This window comes from Gymnodraco acuticeps, unplaced genomic scaffold, assembly GCF_902827175.1.
Source record: "Gymnodraco acuticeps unplaced genomic scaffold, fGymAcu1.1, whole genome shotgun sequence".
Classification (NCBI taxonomy): Eukaryota; Metazoa; Chordata; class Actinopteri; order Perciformes; family Bathydraconidae; genus Gymnodraco; species Gymnodraco acuticeps.
This window is the reverse complement of record NW_022989867.1, coordinates 3,362,592-3,375,283: the sequence shown is the minus strand read 5'-3', so window position 1 is coordinate 3,375,283 and position 12,692 is coordinate 3,362,592. Positions and strand designations below refer to the sequence as shown.

The window sequence follows — 12,692 nt, the reverse complement described above, 5'->3', positions numbered from 1 at the left end:
AGTTGTTTCAGAGGGGATCCACAATGATCCTTTATTTAAAATAATTCACTCTCATACAGAAATGTTGAGCACACCAAAGTCATATGACTTTGTTCTCAAGGGTTTTGAGCCCAAATGGTTGAGATATACTGGATTAGCATGTTAGTCCGGCTAGTAGGAATAAAGGCAGCTAAGATGAAAATGACTAAAGAAAAAATAAGTTTGCACCACTGATGGAGAGTGAAGCAGCAGTGTCCTTATTGTCCTTATTGTCCTCTGCACTTTTTATTTTACTTTCATTTGATCTTGTTCTAATTTCATTTTTAATGAATGATATATCTACATTTGCAAAAGTATCTTCAGAATGTGAAGCTCTTATAACCTTCTGCTTATATGCTGCCTGTTAACCCTTTAACTGTCAAACCCTGAATCTCACTGTATACATGAGTTACAGTAGGTTTGTGTGTGTGTGTGCGCATTTGGGTCTCTGTGTGTGTGTATTTGTGTTTATTTATGGGGACATGCTCTTTTGTTGGCTTCCCCATGGCAATTACGACTCCTACCTCTGGATGATGGAGGGATGGGCACAGACAAACAGGGGCAGAGAAAAAAGAGGGATAAAAGACGGGAGCGCGAAGAGAAAGCAGAGAGCTGAGAGATGAAGGAAGTTTGACTGGAGGCAATACAGCAAGCTATAATTAATTACCACAGACAGGTACGTATTAAAAACAATATTCCATCTCAGTAGAGTCTTGGAGGTCTTTGCACCAATAAAAGGAGGTATTTATCAGATGAGGCCCTGTCCAAGTAAAGCTTCATGAAAGGGGACGCTGCCTTGTGTGGTTAATTTATATCAGAATCCCTGCATAAACTGGGAGGCAGTAAAAAGTCCCAATTAGCCATCTGCGATTGTCTGGAGGAGGTTTGATGTATGGGCTATCAATACAGCACAACTGCAGGCAGGGCTGTAATAACAAACTGTAATCCAGGGTGCACATGGCGAATAAGCACCCATTGACTCTGTGTGTGATTTTACAGACCGTTAGGGAGAGCTATTTCAATATAGGCACAGCCACGTAAGAGCGCTGGAGACTAAGCGACAGATGACGTAGGCACAGAGTTTATCTGCTGTAAAGTTCGACATAAATGCTTGGAGCTTTTATCGTCTGCTTGTCAACGGGTTCACTGCAAACTTTTTGAGGTTAAAGGGAGAACATCAAGCTGTGTCTGAAGAGTGTTTATTATACAGCTCTAAAAATGATCAACCATCTCCAAAAGGTGTCTTTAATGCTTTCAGTTAACTCAGAGCATCACCTCAAGAAGAGAAAATAAAACATGTATTCAAATCCAGCATGTCAGGTGTATGTCATGGAGAGGGAGGGACAGACAGAGAGGGGTGGGGGGTAGAAGACTTCTAGAAATAAGAGAAATGACAGCACTGATGGAATGAGGGGATGTGCTGGATTGGAAGAGGATAGGAGGAGGGGAAAGGGAGGAAGAACATGTTATGACAAAAGACTCTACTGAGGAAGTATGATGAGGGCCCCCAACAACCACTGTCTACCCCCACAGGTTCCTACTCTCACTTTAACTGCATTTAATCCAAAACTAATTAAATCATGGGTGGACCCGGGGCCGAGAATCCACTGTGGACCCCTGTTTACTCCCCTTTCTCTCTTTCTCTCTGTGCATTTTGTTAGGTGTTAATCAACTTGTTAAAAAATATCAACCAAGTAAGAACAGTAGTGTTTAACTCAAGATTATACATGATTAACCTTAAGGTTCATTGCAATCAACAAAATTACCTCACGTGCACCTCCAGCCTGCTTTTCTAATCTAGCCTCAACCGTTTCTAACCTCTGTCCTAAACTCCACAGCACTGGTATACTCATCTGAAAGTTGGAGTTAGGATTCCTAGTACAGTATCTTTATAAAGACATGTTCATAATGGACAGTGGACAAAAACAGTTGTAGTGTGTAACTGTGGTGATATTCTAATGGTTTGTCAATGAATCCCACAAAAGGACTTAACCTGTTAAGCCCGAGAGACCCCGGTACCGGGGCACTCCCGCAAAATTGTGTCTTAGGGCATGTTCATTTAACAAACTATGAATGTTTTATATAAAAAAAAAACATAATGCTAACGCTGAGCCTCTGAATTAGCAACGAGCGAAAAATGCTAACAGATGACTGCACCGAAACTCACTCATAAAACCTTATTATTTATCTTTGCTGCACATCTCAACCCATCGTTTCACATCGTGAGGTCACACAGAATCGAAGGGTACCCTCATCATCACTCAATGATACGAACTTATAAACGCGACTTTAGAAACAAAAACAGACATCAAAACATGTGGCGCTAGGTAGCTAAAAACGCTAACATGGCTCACCCTGGTCGTTGTCTGGTCAAAAGTGGTCTTCAATGGCATTAAAACGATAAAAACGCTGCTGAAGTTAATCCATAGGTTAATCCAATGTGTCTGTGTCCCTTTGAAATGATTTCTGATAATCCATAAGCAATAAACCTGCTTTCCCGTTTCCAGATGTCAGAGTGAGAGATACATACATCAGCTACATACATCAGCTTCACTTCTCAGCAGGAGGTCACTGCTTAAAAACTGTTGCACTGAGTGACACATCCCTTTAACAGCATGAACACACTGCCCCTTATTTCCTTTTCTACCTCACACACTGTCACGCTGCCAAATATACTCACTGGAGCACAAAATGACGATTATTACGATGGTGAAAATAGTCCCCAAGCAGAGAGTAGGACAGGAAAGTGTACTATGCTCAATGTTAACAAACTGATATCATCATTCAAATCATGAATCATCAAATAATATGTTCATACTAGTGACAAACAGCAGGCCTTTAGGCCTTCTTGTTTGCTGTCAGAGCTCCTGGACTTTGGAACAACCTGAGGGGATCAGGGCTGCAGCATCTCTCTGCTCTTTTAAGTCACTTAAAGGTCTCCTATTATCATATGTTTAGGCATATATTATGATGTATATATATATATATAAAAAACATGTCTCTGAAGTGTTTTGCTCAAAATACCGATCACACATTGTAGCATGCCTCATACCCCTCTATTTCAGCCCTGTTACTAAAGTGCTGATTCTGGGTCTGGCCCTTTAAATGTAACCGAGCTGCCACACCCCTTTGGAGCTGCTGCTGGCCACGCCCCTCTGGAGCGTCCCCATGCAAGCAGTGAGCTCTGTGAAGAGAAGGCTGTCTACCAGCAGAAACTCAGCTAAACGCTGCCGTGATTAAACGCCATATTATGTTCCAAACCACATCTAGGATTATTTCTGAAACAGTATGGAGCTCAAACGCTTTCTCTCTTGGGGGTTTACCACAAGAACAGTACCTTTTATATCCTGCTTCTTTACACATAAGAGGCTTCTCAATTCTTAAATTTCCCCTCCTCGACTCCCCTCCTCGAGACTTAGTCCCGCCCACAGGAGATGCGAGCGGAGTACAGAGGAGGGGAACCGAGGAGAGAGGAGGGGAAGCAGCAGACGTTTAAAGAAATGAGAACTCCTCTCCTCTGAGCGGTCATATTAAAGCGACGTCCGTTCATTATTACGTGGCAACAGCTGCATCAGCTGTCGAGTGTTTTGTCATAGCACTGTATTTTATAAACTCTGTTAGATCAGCTGAACATTGTTCCCCCACATATTTACTTTGAATTCATTGAGAGTGCGGTATGATGAGACAATAACAGGCTACAGATGCGGGGACACACACACAAATATATTTATATAAATATATACAATTTAAAGTATGAGAGCACTCTCATAATAACGTAACACAATCAGAGACTGGATATATCCCCCACCTCTCTCTCTCTGGTCGCTGAAATGGGGAATTGAAATTACGGGCCAAAAGTTGTATTTACAAGTAGCCTATTAAAAGTAAGCAGAGGACACCAAACCAATTGAGACCCGTCTGTCCGCCGCATCTACGCACTGTACCACACACACACACCTACACACTGTACCACACACACCTACAGCTCCTAAAGCATAATCAGGCTACAGCCGTTGTGTATTTTATTATGTGAAGCACTAAATGGTCTTAGAAAAATATGGACTCTTTGTTTGTAGATATCTACTAAACTAAAGCAAATAAAGAGAGTAGGCCTGTTATACTGAGTGATATATGTAAATGACGTAACGAAGTTGCCTTAATTAAAAGGAGTAACACGGTTAATGTCATAGTTCAATTGGATAAATGAATACTTTATTTCATGTTATTTATAATCGTTAAATATGGCATGATTTAATACAGTTTGTTTTACATCTTGGGCCGATATGCGTATGTGTTTCTTGTGCCTAGGAACTAATGTTTGTTCATGTGCTGGTACTGCGTGTTTTGCTGTTACACTGTACAACTCCATGTGGGTTGACGTCTTTTTGAAGCTCTGCTGAGGTCTGTGATAAAGTTTAGTGTGACGGGAGGTCTGTGACGAAGTTATGCAGAAAAGGAACTAAATTAATCTCCTTTCACGACAAGCGGCCAACGAGGTATTTGTTTTGTGTTTTCATTTTCTTGTTTTCATTCATATGTGTAGCACAATATGCTAATGTATTTGGCAATGTATGCGTGTCATTTCGGTGTTGTAGTTCTCACGGCGTAACGGAAGAGGGAAGACTACAGGATGAAAACTCCCAAGAAATAAACGCCCGTTTTAAAGAACCGACCTGTGTCTGTGTCGTGAAAAGAGCTACAGTGAGAACTCGCCTGCTCAGCGCGGGTGGGAAAGACAACGAGACTGGAGCGAGAGACGACGCTGCGTTCAAGGACCATCCAGCACATCAGAGAAGCAACGCCAGCGGTGCACTGTCGGCATGACGACCGCAAGCTACGGTGATTAGACTGTGTCAAAGTCGCAACATTTCAGGATAAAGCCAGGAAGTGCTCTACCACATCCTTCAAGTTAAAGGTGGTGTGAGAAGTGGTTAATCTGGAAATTGCAAATAAGGACTCAGGTCTATCATCTATGCTAAGCCTATGCTGGTGATGAAGCTAATGTGTTGGTGTTCATGAATGGTACATGTCAAAGGGTTTAAAGACGGAAATTAATCATATAAGAAAGTAAAGAAATTATAAGTTAATATTAAAGAAAGAAGATATTATTTATAAGTTCAAGTTAAAAAAGAAGAACGTTTTCACATTTTATGAAAGGTATTACACTTAAAGGACAATTTACTTGAGCTTTAAAGGGTAATTCCACTGACAAAAACATTTTCTTTGTAAAGTATAAGTGATGTAATGCCTTTCTAAGCATATTTCACTACATTTAAGGTTTATTAGTAACAAGCTAAATCTTATTCTTGTTGTTGTTATTTTGTTGTAAAGCTGAGGTCAAGTTAAACTTGTTAATGAGTGCATACATTTGATAACCTCACTGATTACTTATGTATACATTCAGAGATCCAATTCAAGCTTAGTAGTTACACATGCTCTATTACAGTCGGTTATAAGTTATTAAGTAATCTCAAAATGTCAGAAGCAGGGACTGAGACCTGCCACAAAAATGCCAAATCATCTGCTCAACTTGAAACAACAGAAACAGAGTTGGCAGAAGAAGTGGAAGAGCTACGAAGAAGTGAAAAAAATCGAACACTAACAGAAAAAGGAAAAGAACTCCAAGCTGAAAAGTTGAAAAGTGTACAACGTCACTACAGAATCGTCTATGAGAAATGGAGGTACCATGTGAGAATAGGCAAAGAAATACTGAATGATGACGCCTCCAAGGATGAATTGAGAGAGTTTATTGCAAATATAAAAAGCTCTTGCTCAGATGTAAAAGCCTTGTATGAAGAGTTACGTCTCATACATACTCCTGAACCGAACCTGCGACGCAGAGTTGATACATGCATATCACTCTCAGGATTCATTATTCGAAAGGCAGAGAGACAGCTTGAAGAGAATACAGCAGACTTAAAGGAAGAATCTTGGCCCGAAGTTGGATCTGTTCTAAACTCAACTGACTCTTCATTATCTCCACTGTCTTGTCGATCAAAGTGTAGCTATGCTCATTCTAGTCTTCTCAAAAGATTTGAAGCTGCAGCTGAAGCCGCTGCATCTCAGGAAGTCCTAGCAGTTTTAGGTGAACAAGAAAAGGAAGCAACAGAACTTCAAAGGCTGGAGACTGAAGATAAAAAACAGATGGCACAATTTGAGTTCGAAAGGCAAGCCAGACTTCAGGCAATGCAAGAAAAGCGCAGAAAGCTTGAACGCCTAGAAGAGGTTAAAAAGCTGAAAGCCGCAAGAGCTCGAGTCAAGGTGTACAATCGAATGGAAGAAAATTATGAAGCAATCGACTCACTGTATGATGTTGAACCAGCTAGAGAAACCCAAGCTCTGTACTCCACAACTCCACCATTCGTTTATCAGTCTCAGCCAGTAACAGCACAAGTCATCAATGCTTCAAGTCCTCCGTTCATACCTCAACCTCTACAACCTGCAAGTCAAGCTTATAGTCTCCACAGTCCACAGCAAGTACCACAAGCTCTACCAACCTCAATGCCCTTAGCTCAGATGCAGAATAGTGCTGACTTGGTTAAAATACTAGCAGAAGCAATAAGTGCAAATCACCTTCCAACACCAGAGCCTGCATTATTCACAGGAGATCCTTTGAAATTCAAAGACTGGCAACTATCCTTTGAAACTTTAATAGACAGGAAAAACATTCCAAAGAATGAAAAACTGTATTACCTTAGAAAGTACATAGGAGGTGCTGCAAAGAAAGCAGTAGAAGGATTCTTCCTGTTAGGCACCGAAGCAGCATATGACTCTGCCTGGCAGCTGTTAAAAAAACGTTTTGGAGACCCATTTATTATTGGGAAGTCCTTCAGAGACAAGCTACATGGATGGCCAAAGATAAGCTCTAAAGATGGCAGCGAACTAAGAGAATTTGCAGACTTCCTTAAGAGCTGTGAGGCTGCAATGCCCCACATTAAGACATTAGAAGTACTGAATGACTGCAACGAGAGTCAACAAATATTGATGAAACTGCCAGATTGGTTGGTATCCGGCTGGAACCGAAAAGCAATGGAGGCCAGACATGCAAATGGTGGTTACCCACCATTCAAAGTGTTTGTAGATTTCATATCAAAGGAAGCAGATCTCGCATGTGATCCCATATCCTCGATACAAGCTATCAGGAGTGTCGAAAGTGAAAAAACAAAGAATCCAAGAAGCCAAACTATTCAAGCAAAGACACTGTCCACAAACACAACACAAAGTAGCATCCCAACATGCATCCTTTGCAAAGGTGTAGAAAGTTTGTAGAAAAGACAGTTGAAGATCGCATCAAGTTTGTGTATGCAGAAAGGCTATGCTTTGGATGTTTGAATACTGGTCATCAGTCAAAGGCGTGCAATGACAAAAGCACATGTGAAAAGTGTCAGAGGAGACATCCAACGTGTTTGCATGACGACAAGTTCAAAGGCAAAATGTCAACTACCTTTAATGGAGACGACATCTCAAAGGACAAAACAGACACCAAAGAAATCGCTGCAACCACCAACAGAGTCATACAAGAAGGCCCAAGCACACTAACGTCCGCAATCATACCAGTCTGGGTCTCATCCACAAAACAGCCAGAACAAGAAGTTCTTGTCTACGCACTCTTGGACACACAGAGTGACACGACTTTCATTCTAGATGAAGTGGCCCAAAATCTTGACACAAACAAAGAAAATGTTCGTTTGCGGCTATCTACAATGTCAACAAAGTCAACAGTCATACCCTGTCAGAAACTGACAGAACTTCAAGTGAGGGGATACGACCTGGAAAAAATGATTCCTTTGCCACCTCTTTTCACAAGAGAGTTCATTCCAGTTGACAGGTCACACATTCCTACCTCAGAGACAGCTCTAAAATGGCCACATTTGGAACAGTTGGCAGACAAGATTCCACCACCATTGGATTGCGAAGTAGGTCTTTTAATCGGATATAACTGTCAGCAAGCCCTTCTTCCAAGAGAGATCCTATCCGGTAAAGACAATTATCCATATGCACAGCGGACGGATCTTGGCTGGAGTATCGTCGGTTGCTCGAATCCAGCAAAGGATTACTGTGACACAATAGGAACTAGTCACAGAATCGTAGTGCGACAAGTAACACCTGCTGTCCAGCCAGCAATTCAGCTGAAGAGAGAAGTACACTTTGTGTGCAAAACTCAAGTCAAAGAGATCCATCCAACAGACATACTCAAGGTTCTCGAGTCGGATTTCACTGAACACACTACAGATGATAACCAAGTGTCTCAGGAGGACCTTCTCTTCTTGTCTAAAGTGAAGGAAGGTATCCGCCAAAGAGAAGACGGCCACTATGAACTCCCTCTTCCCTTCAAATCGGATAACCCTCATCTCCCTGACAATAAACGATCTGCAGTTCACAGACTGATCTCATTGGAAAGACGACTAAGGAGAAATGAACAGTATTACAAGGATTACGTTCATTTCATGAATGACATAATAACCAGAGGCGATGCTGAGAAGGTTCCAGAGTCTGAACTCAACAACCAAATATCATGGTACATTCCGCACCACGGAGTCTACCACCCCCACAAACCCGGAAAAATCCGTGTGGTTTTTGATTGTTCAGCACGTTTCCAAGAAACCTCTCTAAACGATCATCTCTTGACTGGTCCCGACCTGACAAACACGCTCATTGGAGTGTTATGTAGATTTAGAAAGGGTCCGGTAGCCATAATGTGCGATGTTGAACGGATGTTCCACCAATTTCATGTCACAAAGGAACACCAAAACTACCTAAGGTTTCTCTGGTGGGACAAAGGCGACCTGGACTCAAAACCTTCAGTATATAGGATGAGAGTGCACCTGTTTGGAGCAGCGTCATCCCCTGGCTGCTCCAACTTTGGATTCAAACATCTGGCATCCCAGGGTCATGGGAAGTTCAGTGAAGAGTCCATCAAGTTTATACAGAGAAGCTTCTATGTGGACGATGGCCTAATAAGTGTAAGGTCACCGGCTGAAGCCATCTGTCTTGTTGAAGAGTCAAGAGCCTTGTGCAGAACAGGAAATCTTCGTCTTCACAAGTTCGTATCCAACGACAAAGAGGTGATTGCCGCAATACCACCTGAAGAACTTGCCAAAAACAAGGATCTAGACTTAACTCTTGGAGAACTTCATATTGAGCGAGCACTTGGAGTTCAGTGGTGTGTTGAAGCAGATGAATTCCAATTCAGAGTTGTGGTTAAGGAAAATCCACTGACAAGGAGGGGAGTTCTCTCAACCGTTGCCTCTGTCTTTGATCCTCTTGGATTTGTGGCCCCCTTTGTGCTCCTCGGAAAACAAATCCTTCAGACTCTATGTCGGGACAGAGTGAGCTGGGACGAAGCTCTCCCTGCTCATATCCTGCCACAATGGGAGTCATGGCTTAGAGGTTTATCTCACTTGGCAACCCTAAAAATTCCAAGATGTTATCTTCCATCAAGCTTTGGCGAGGTCAAACAATATGAACTGCACAACTTTTCAGATGCAAGTACCAACGGCTACGGTGCATGCTCTTACCTCAGAGCTATAAGCAAAACAGGTCAGATCAATTGCTCACTCATCATGGGGAAGGCAAGAGTAGCCCCTACCAAACTAACGACTATCCCAAGACTTGAGTTGTCGTCAGCTGTGACTTCAGTACGCAATGGTGATGTCATCAAACGCGAGCTGGAGATTGAAAACCTGCAAGAATATTACTGGACTGACTCAAAGGTAGTCCTTGGTTACTTGAACAACGATGCCAAGAGGTTCCACACGTTTGTTGCCAACCGTATCCAGCGCATAAGATCTAGCACCAACCCTGAACAATGGCGACATGTCAGCTCTGAAAATAACCCAGCCGACTACGCCTCAAGGGGGCTGAGCGCAGTTCAGCTCAAAGAGTCTAACTGGCTAAAAGGACCTGACTTTCTTTTCCAGCTGAACCTTCCATGTGAAGAGAAGGTGAGAGCAGTGGAAACAGACGATCCTGAACTTCGCAAAGTTCATGTTCACACAGTCAAAACTAAGGAAGAAAATTCACTGTTGAACCGCTTCTCTAAGTTTTCTGACTGGTCCAGGACAGTGAGAGCTGTCGCAAGACTCAAGAGATTTGTCAGAGAATCCAGGAGACTTCAGCCAAGAACTAATGAAGCAACTAACCTTGCAGAAAGAAGAGAAGCAGAAATCTTTATTATCAAGCTGGTGCAAGAAGAGGCCTTCACCGAAGAAATTAAAACAGTTCAGCTTCAAAAGGGAAGCACCTTGAACAAGCACAACAAGCTACACCTGTTGAATGCCTTCCTGGACAAGAACAATGTTCTTAGGGTGGGAGGACGGCTATCTCAATCAGCCTTACATCATGACATAAAACATCCTGCAATACTTCCGAAGAAAGCTCATGTGTCCGCCTTGCTCGTCAAACATCATCATGAGCGTGTACATCACCAAGGAAGAGGCATGACAATGAATGAGGTACGTGCGAATGGAATATGGATCCTGGGATGTGGAAATGTAGTTTCATCACACATCTACAAGTGTGTAAAATGTAGGAAATACAGAAGAACCACAGAGACTCAACAAATGGCCGATCTGCCAGAAGACAGAACCGAGACATCCCCTCCGTTTACTTACTGCGGTATAGATTGTTTTGGTCCCTTTATTGTGAAGGAAGGAAGAAAGGAGGTAAAACGATATGGATTGTTGTTTACCTGCCTATGCTCCAGAGCGGTGCATATAGAGACGCTAGACGATTTGACGACAGATGCCTTCATGAATGCACTTCGAACAATGGTAGCAATCAGAGGACCTGTGCGCCAATTACGATGCGACCAAGGAACAAACTTCATTGGTGCCAGGAGGGAGTTTTCTGAGTTGCTCAAAGGAATGGATCAGGAACGTCAACGAGCAATTGGTTGCGAATTTGTAATGAATGTTCCTTCAGCAAGCCATATGGGAGGAGTCTGGGAACGCCAAATCAGAACGATTCGAAGCATTCTGACAGTCATGTTAGACAAGTCTGCAAGCAGACTAGACACCACAACTCTGAGAACATTCCTTTACGAAACAATGGCAATAATTAACAGCAGGCCGTTAAGTGTTGAACACCTCCACGATCCTACTGGTCCAGAGCCTCTCACTCCCAACCACATAATAACCATGAAGTCATCAGTTATTCTGCCCCCTCCTGGAGAGTTCTGTAAAGAAGACCTCTATCTGCGCAAGAGATGGAGAAGAGTGCAGTTCTTAGCCAATGAGTTCTGGCGAAGATGGAAACGAGAATACTTGCTAAACCTCCAACAGCGGCAGAAATGGCCAAAGGCATCACAAAATTCACAAGTAGATGACATTGTCATTCTGCGAGACGACAACCTACCAAGAAATGAGTGGAAGCTCGCCAGAGTTGTAGAAACTCACCCTGGAACAGACGGCTTGGTGCGAAAGCTAAAGTTACTAGTCAGTAACACTACACTTGATAAAGGAAAACCACACACTAGACTAGTCTACCTCGAAAGACCTATTCATAAGGTAGTCACCTTACTTCAGGCCACTTAAGTCCCGTACATGAGAGTATAGTCATACACACTGAAAACACTTGACTGTTTCTTTGCATTTTGTTTGAACTAAATCCCACATTTGAGTTAATGAGTGATTTGGTGGGAGTGTAAATGACGTAACGAAGTTGCCTTAATTAAAAGGAGTAACACGGTTAATGTCATAGTTCAATTGGATAAATGAATACTTTATTTCATGTTATTTATAATCGTTAAATATGGCATGATTTAATACAGTTTGTTTTACATCTTGGGCCGATATGCGTATGTGTTTCTTGTGCCTAGGAACTAATGTTTGTTCATGTGCTGGTACTGCGTGTTTTGCTGTTACACTGTACAACTCCATGTGGGTTGACGTCTTTTTGAAGCTCTGCTGAGGTCTGTGATAAAGTTTAGTGTGACGGGAGGTCTGTGACGAAGTTATGCAGAAAAGGAACTAAATTAATCTCCTTTCACGACAAGCGGCCAACGAGGTATTTGTTTTGTGTTTTCATTTTCTTGTTTTCATTCATATGTGTAGCACAATATGCTAATGTGTTTGGCTATGTATGCGTGTCATTTCGGTGTTGTAGTTCTCACGGCGTAACGGAAGAGGGAAGACTACAGGATGAAAACTCCCAAGAAATAAACGCCCGTTTTAAAGAACCGACCTGTGTCTGTGTCGTGAAAAGAGCTACAATATATATTTTACACACTGCTCTGCTTTCGGCACGGACCTCACAGCTGTTCTCTCTGGAAACATCGCAACGCGATGAAAGCAGTTTCATTATTTTATTTTATTATAAAATAATATCCAGGGGATGCATGCAGAGCTGTCATTGGCTGAGATAAGTCCGGCCGTGCGTCACGCCTCCACCGTTCCCGGAAATGCATCCGCGGAGCAGCCGTGGAGGATGCATCAGTGTATCCTCGGTTAGAGCTCCTCCAGAGAGCTTCCACGACGCTCGATCCTCGGTGTGCATTTAGAGAAATGAGATGTCCTTCAAAATGGCGCGCTGAAATTCATTTCCGGGTCACTACCGGAGGACCAAGGAGTCGAGGAGGGGAAATTTGAGTATTGAGAAGCCTCTATACTCTCTCCAGTACAGCGTTAGCTCTGAGTGTTAGCGATGCTTGCTAATACAATTACAAATAAATATTG

General features: G+C 42.5%; 1 protein-coding gene across 1 annotated transcript; it reads left to right on the top strand.

The window, feature by feature from the left end:
* The first annotated feature begins 4,156 nt into the window (after positions 1–4,156).
* LOC117533237 lies at positions 4,157–12,197 on the top strand. The gene is made up of 2 exons (XM_034196866.1): positions 4,157–4,514; positions 4,614–12,197. Exon 2 carries the CDS (start codon positions 7,254–7,256, stop codon positions 11,550–11,552), a length of 4,299 nt encoding a protein of 1,432 aa, XP_034052757.1. The 5' UTR covers positions 4,157–4,514; positions 4,614–7,253; the 3' UTR covers positions 11,553–12,197.
* The last annotated feature ends 495 nt before the right edge of the window (positions 12,198–12,692 follow it).

Coding starts and splice junctions, on each gene's coding strand:
- LOC117533237 (XM_034196866.1), top strand. CDS start 7,254: ATGCATCCTTTGCAAAGGTGTAGAAAGTTTGTAGAAAAGACAGTTGAA.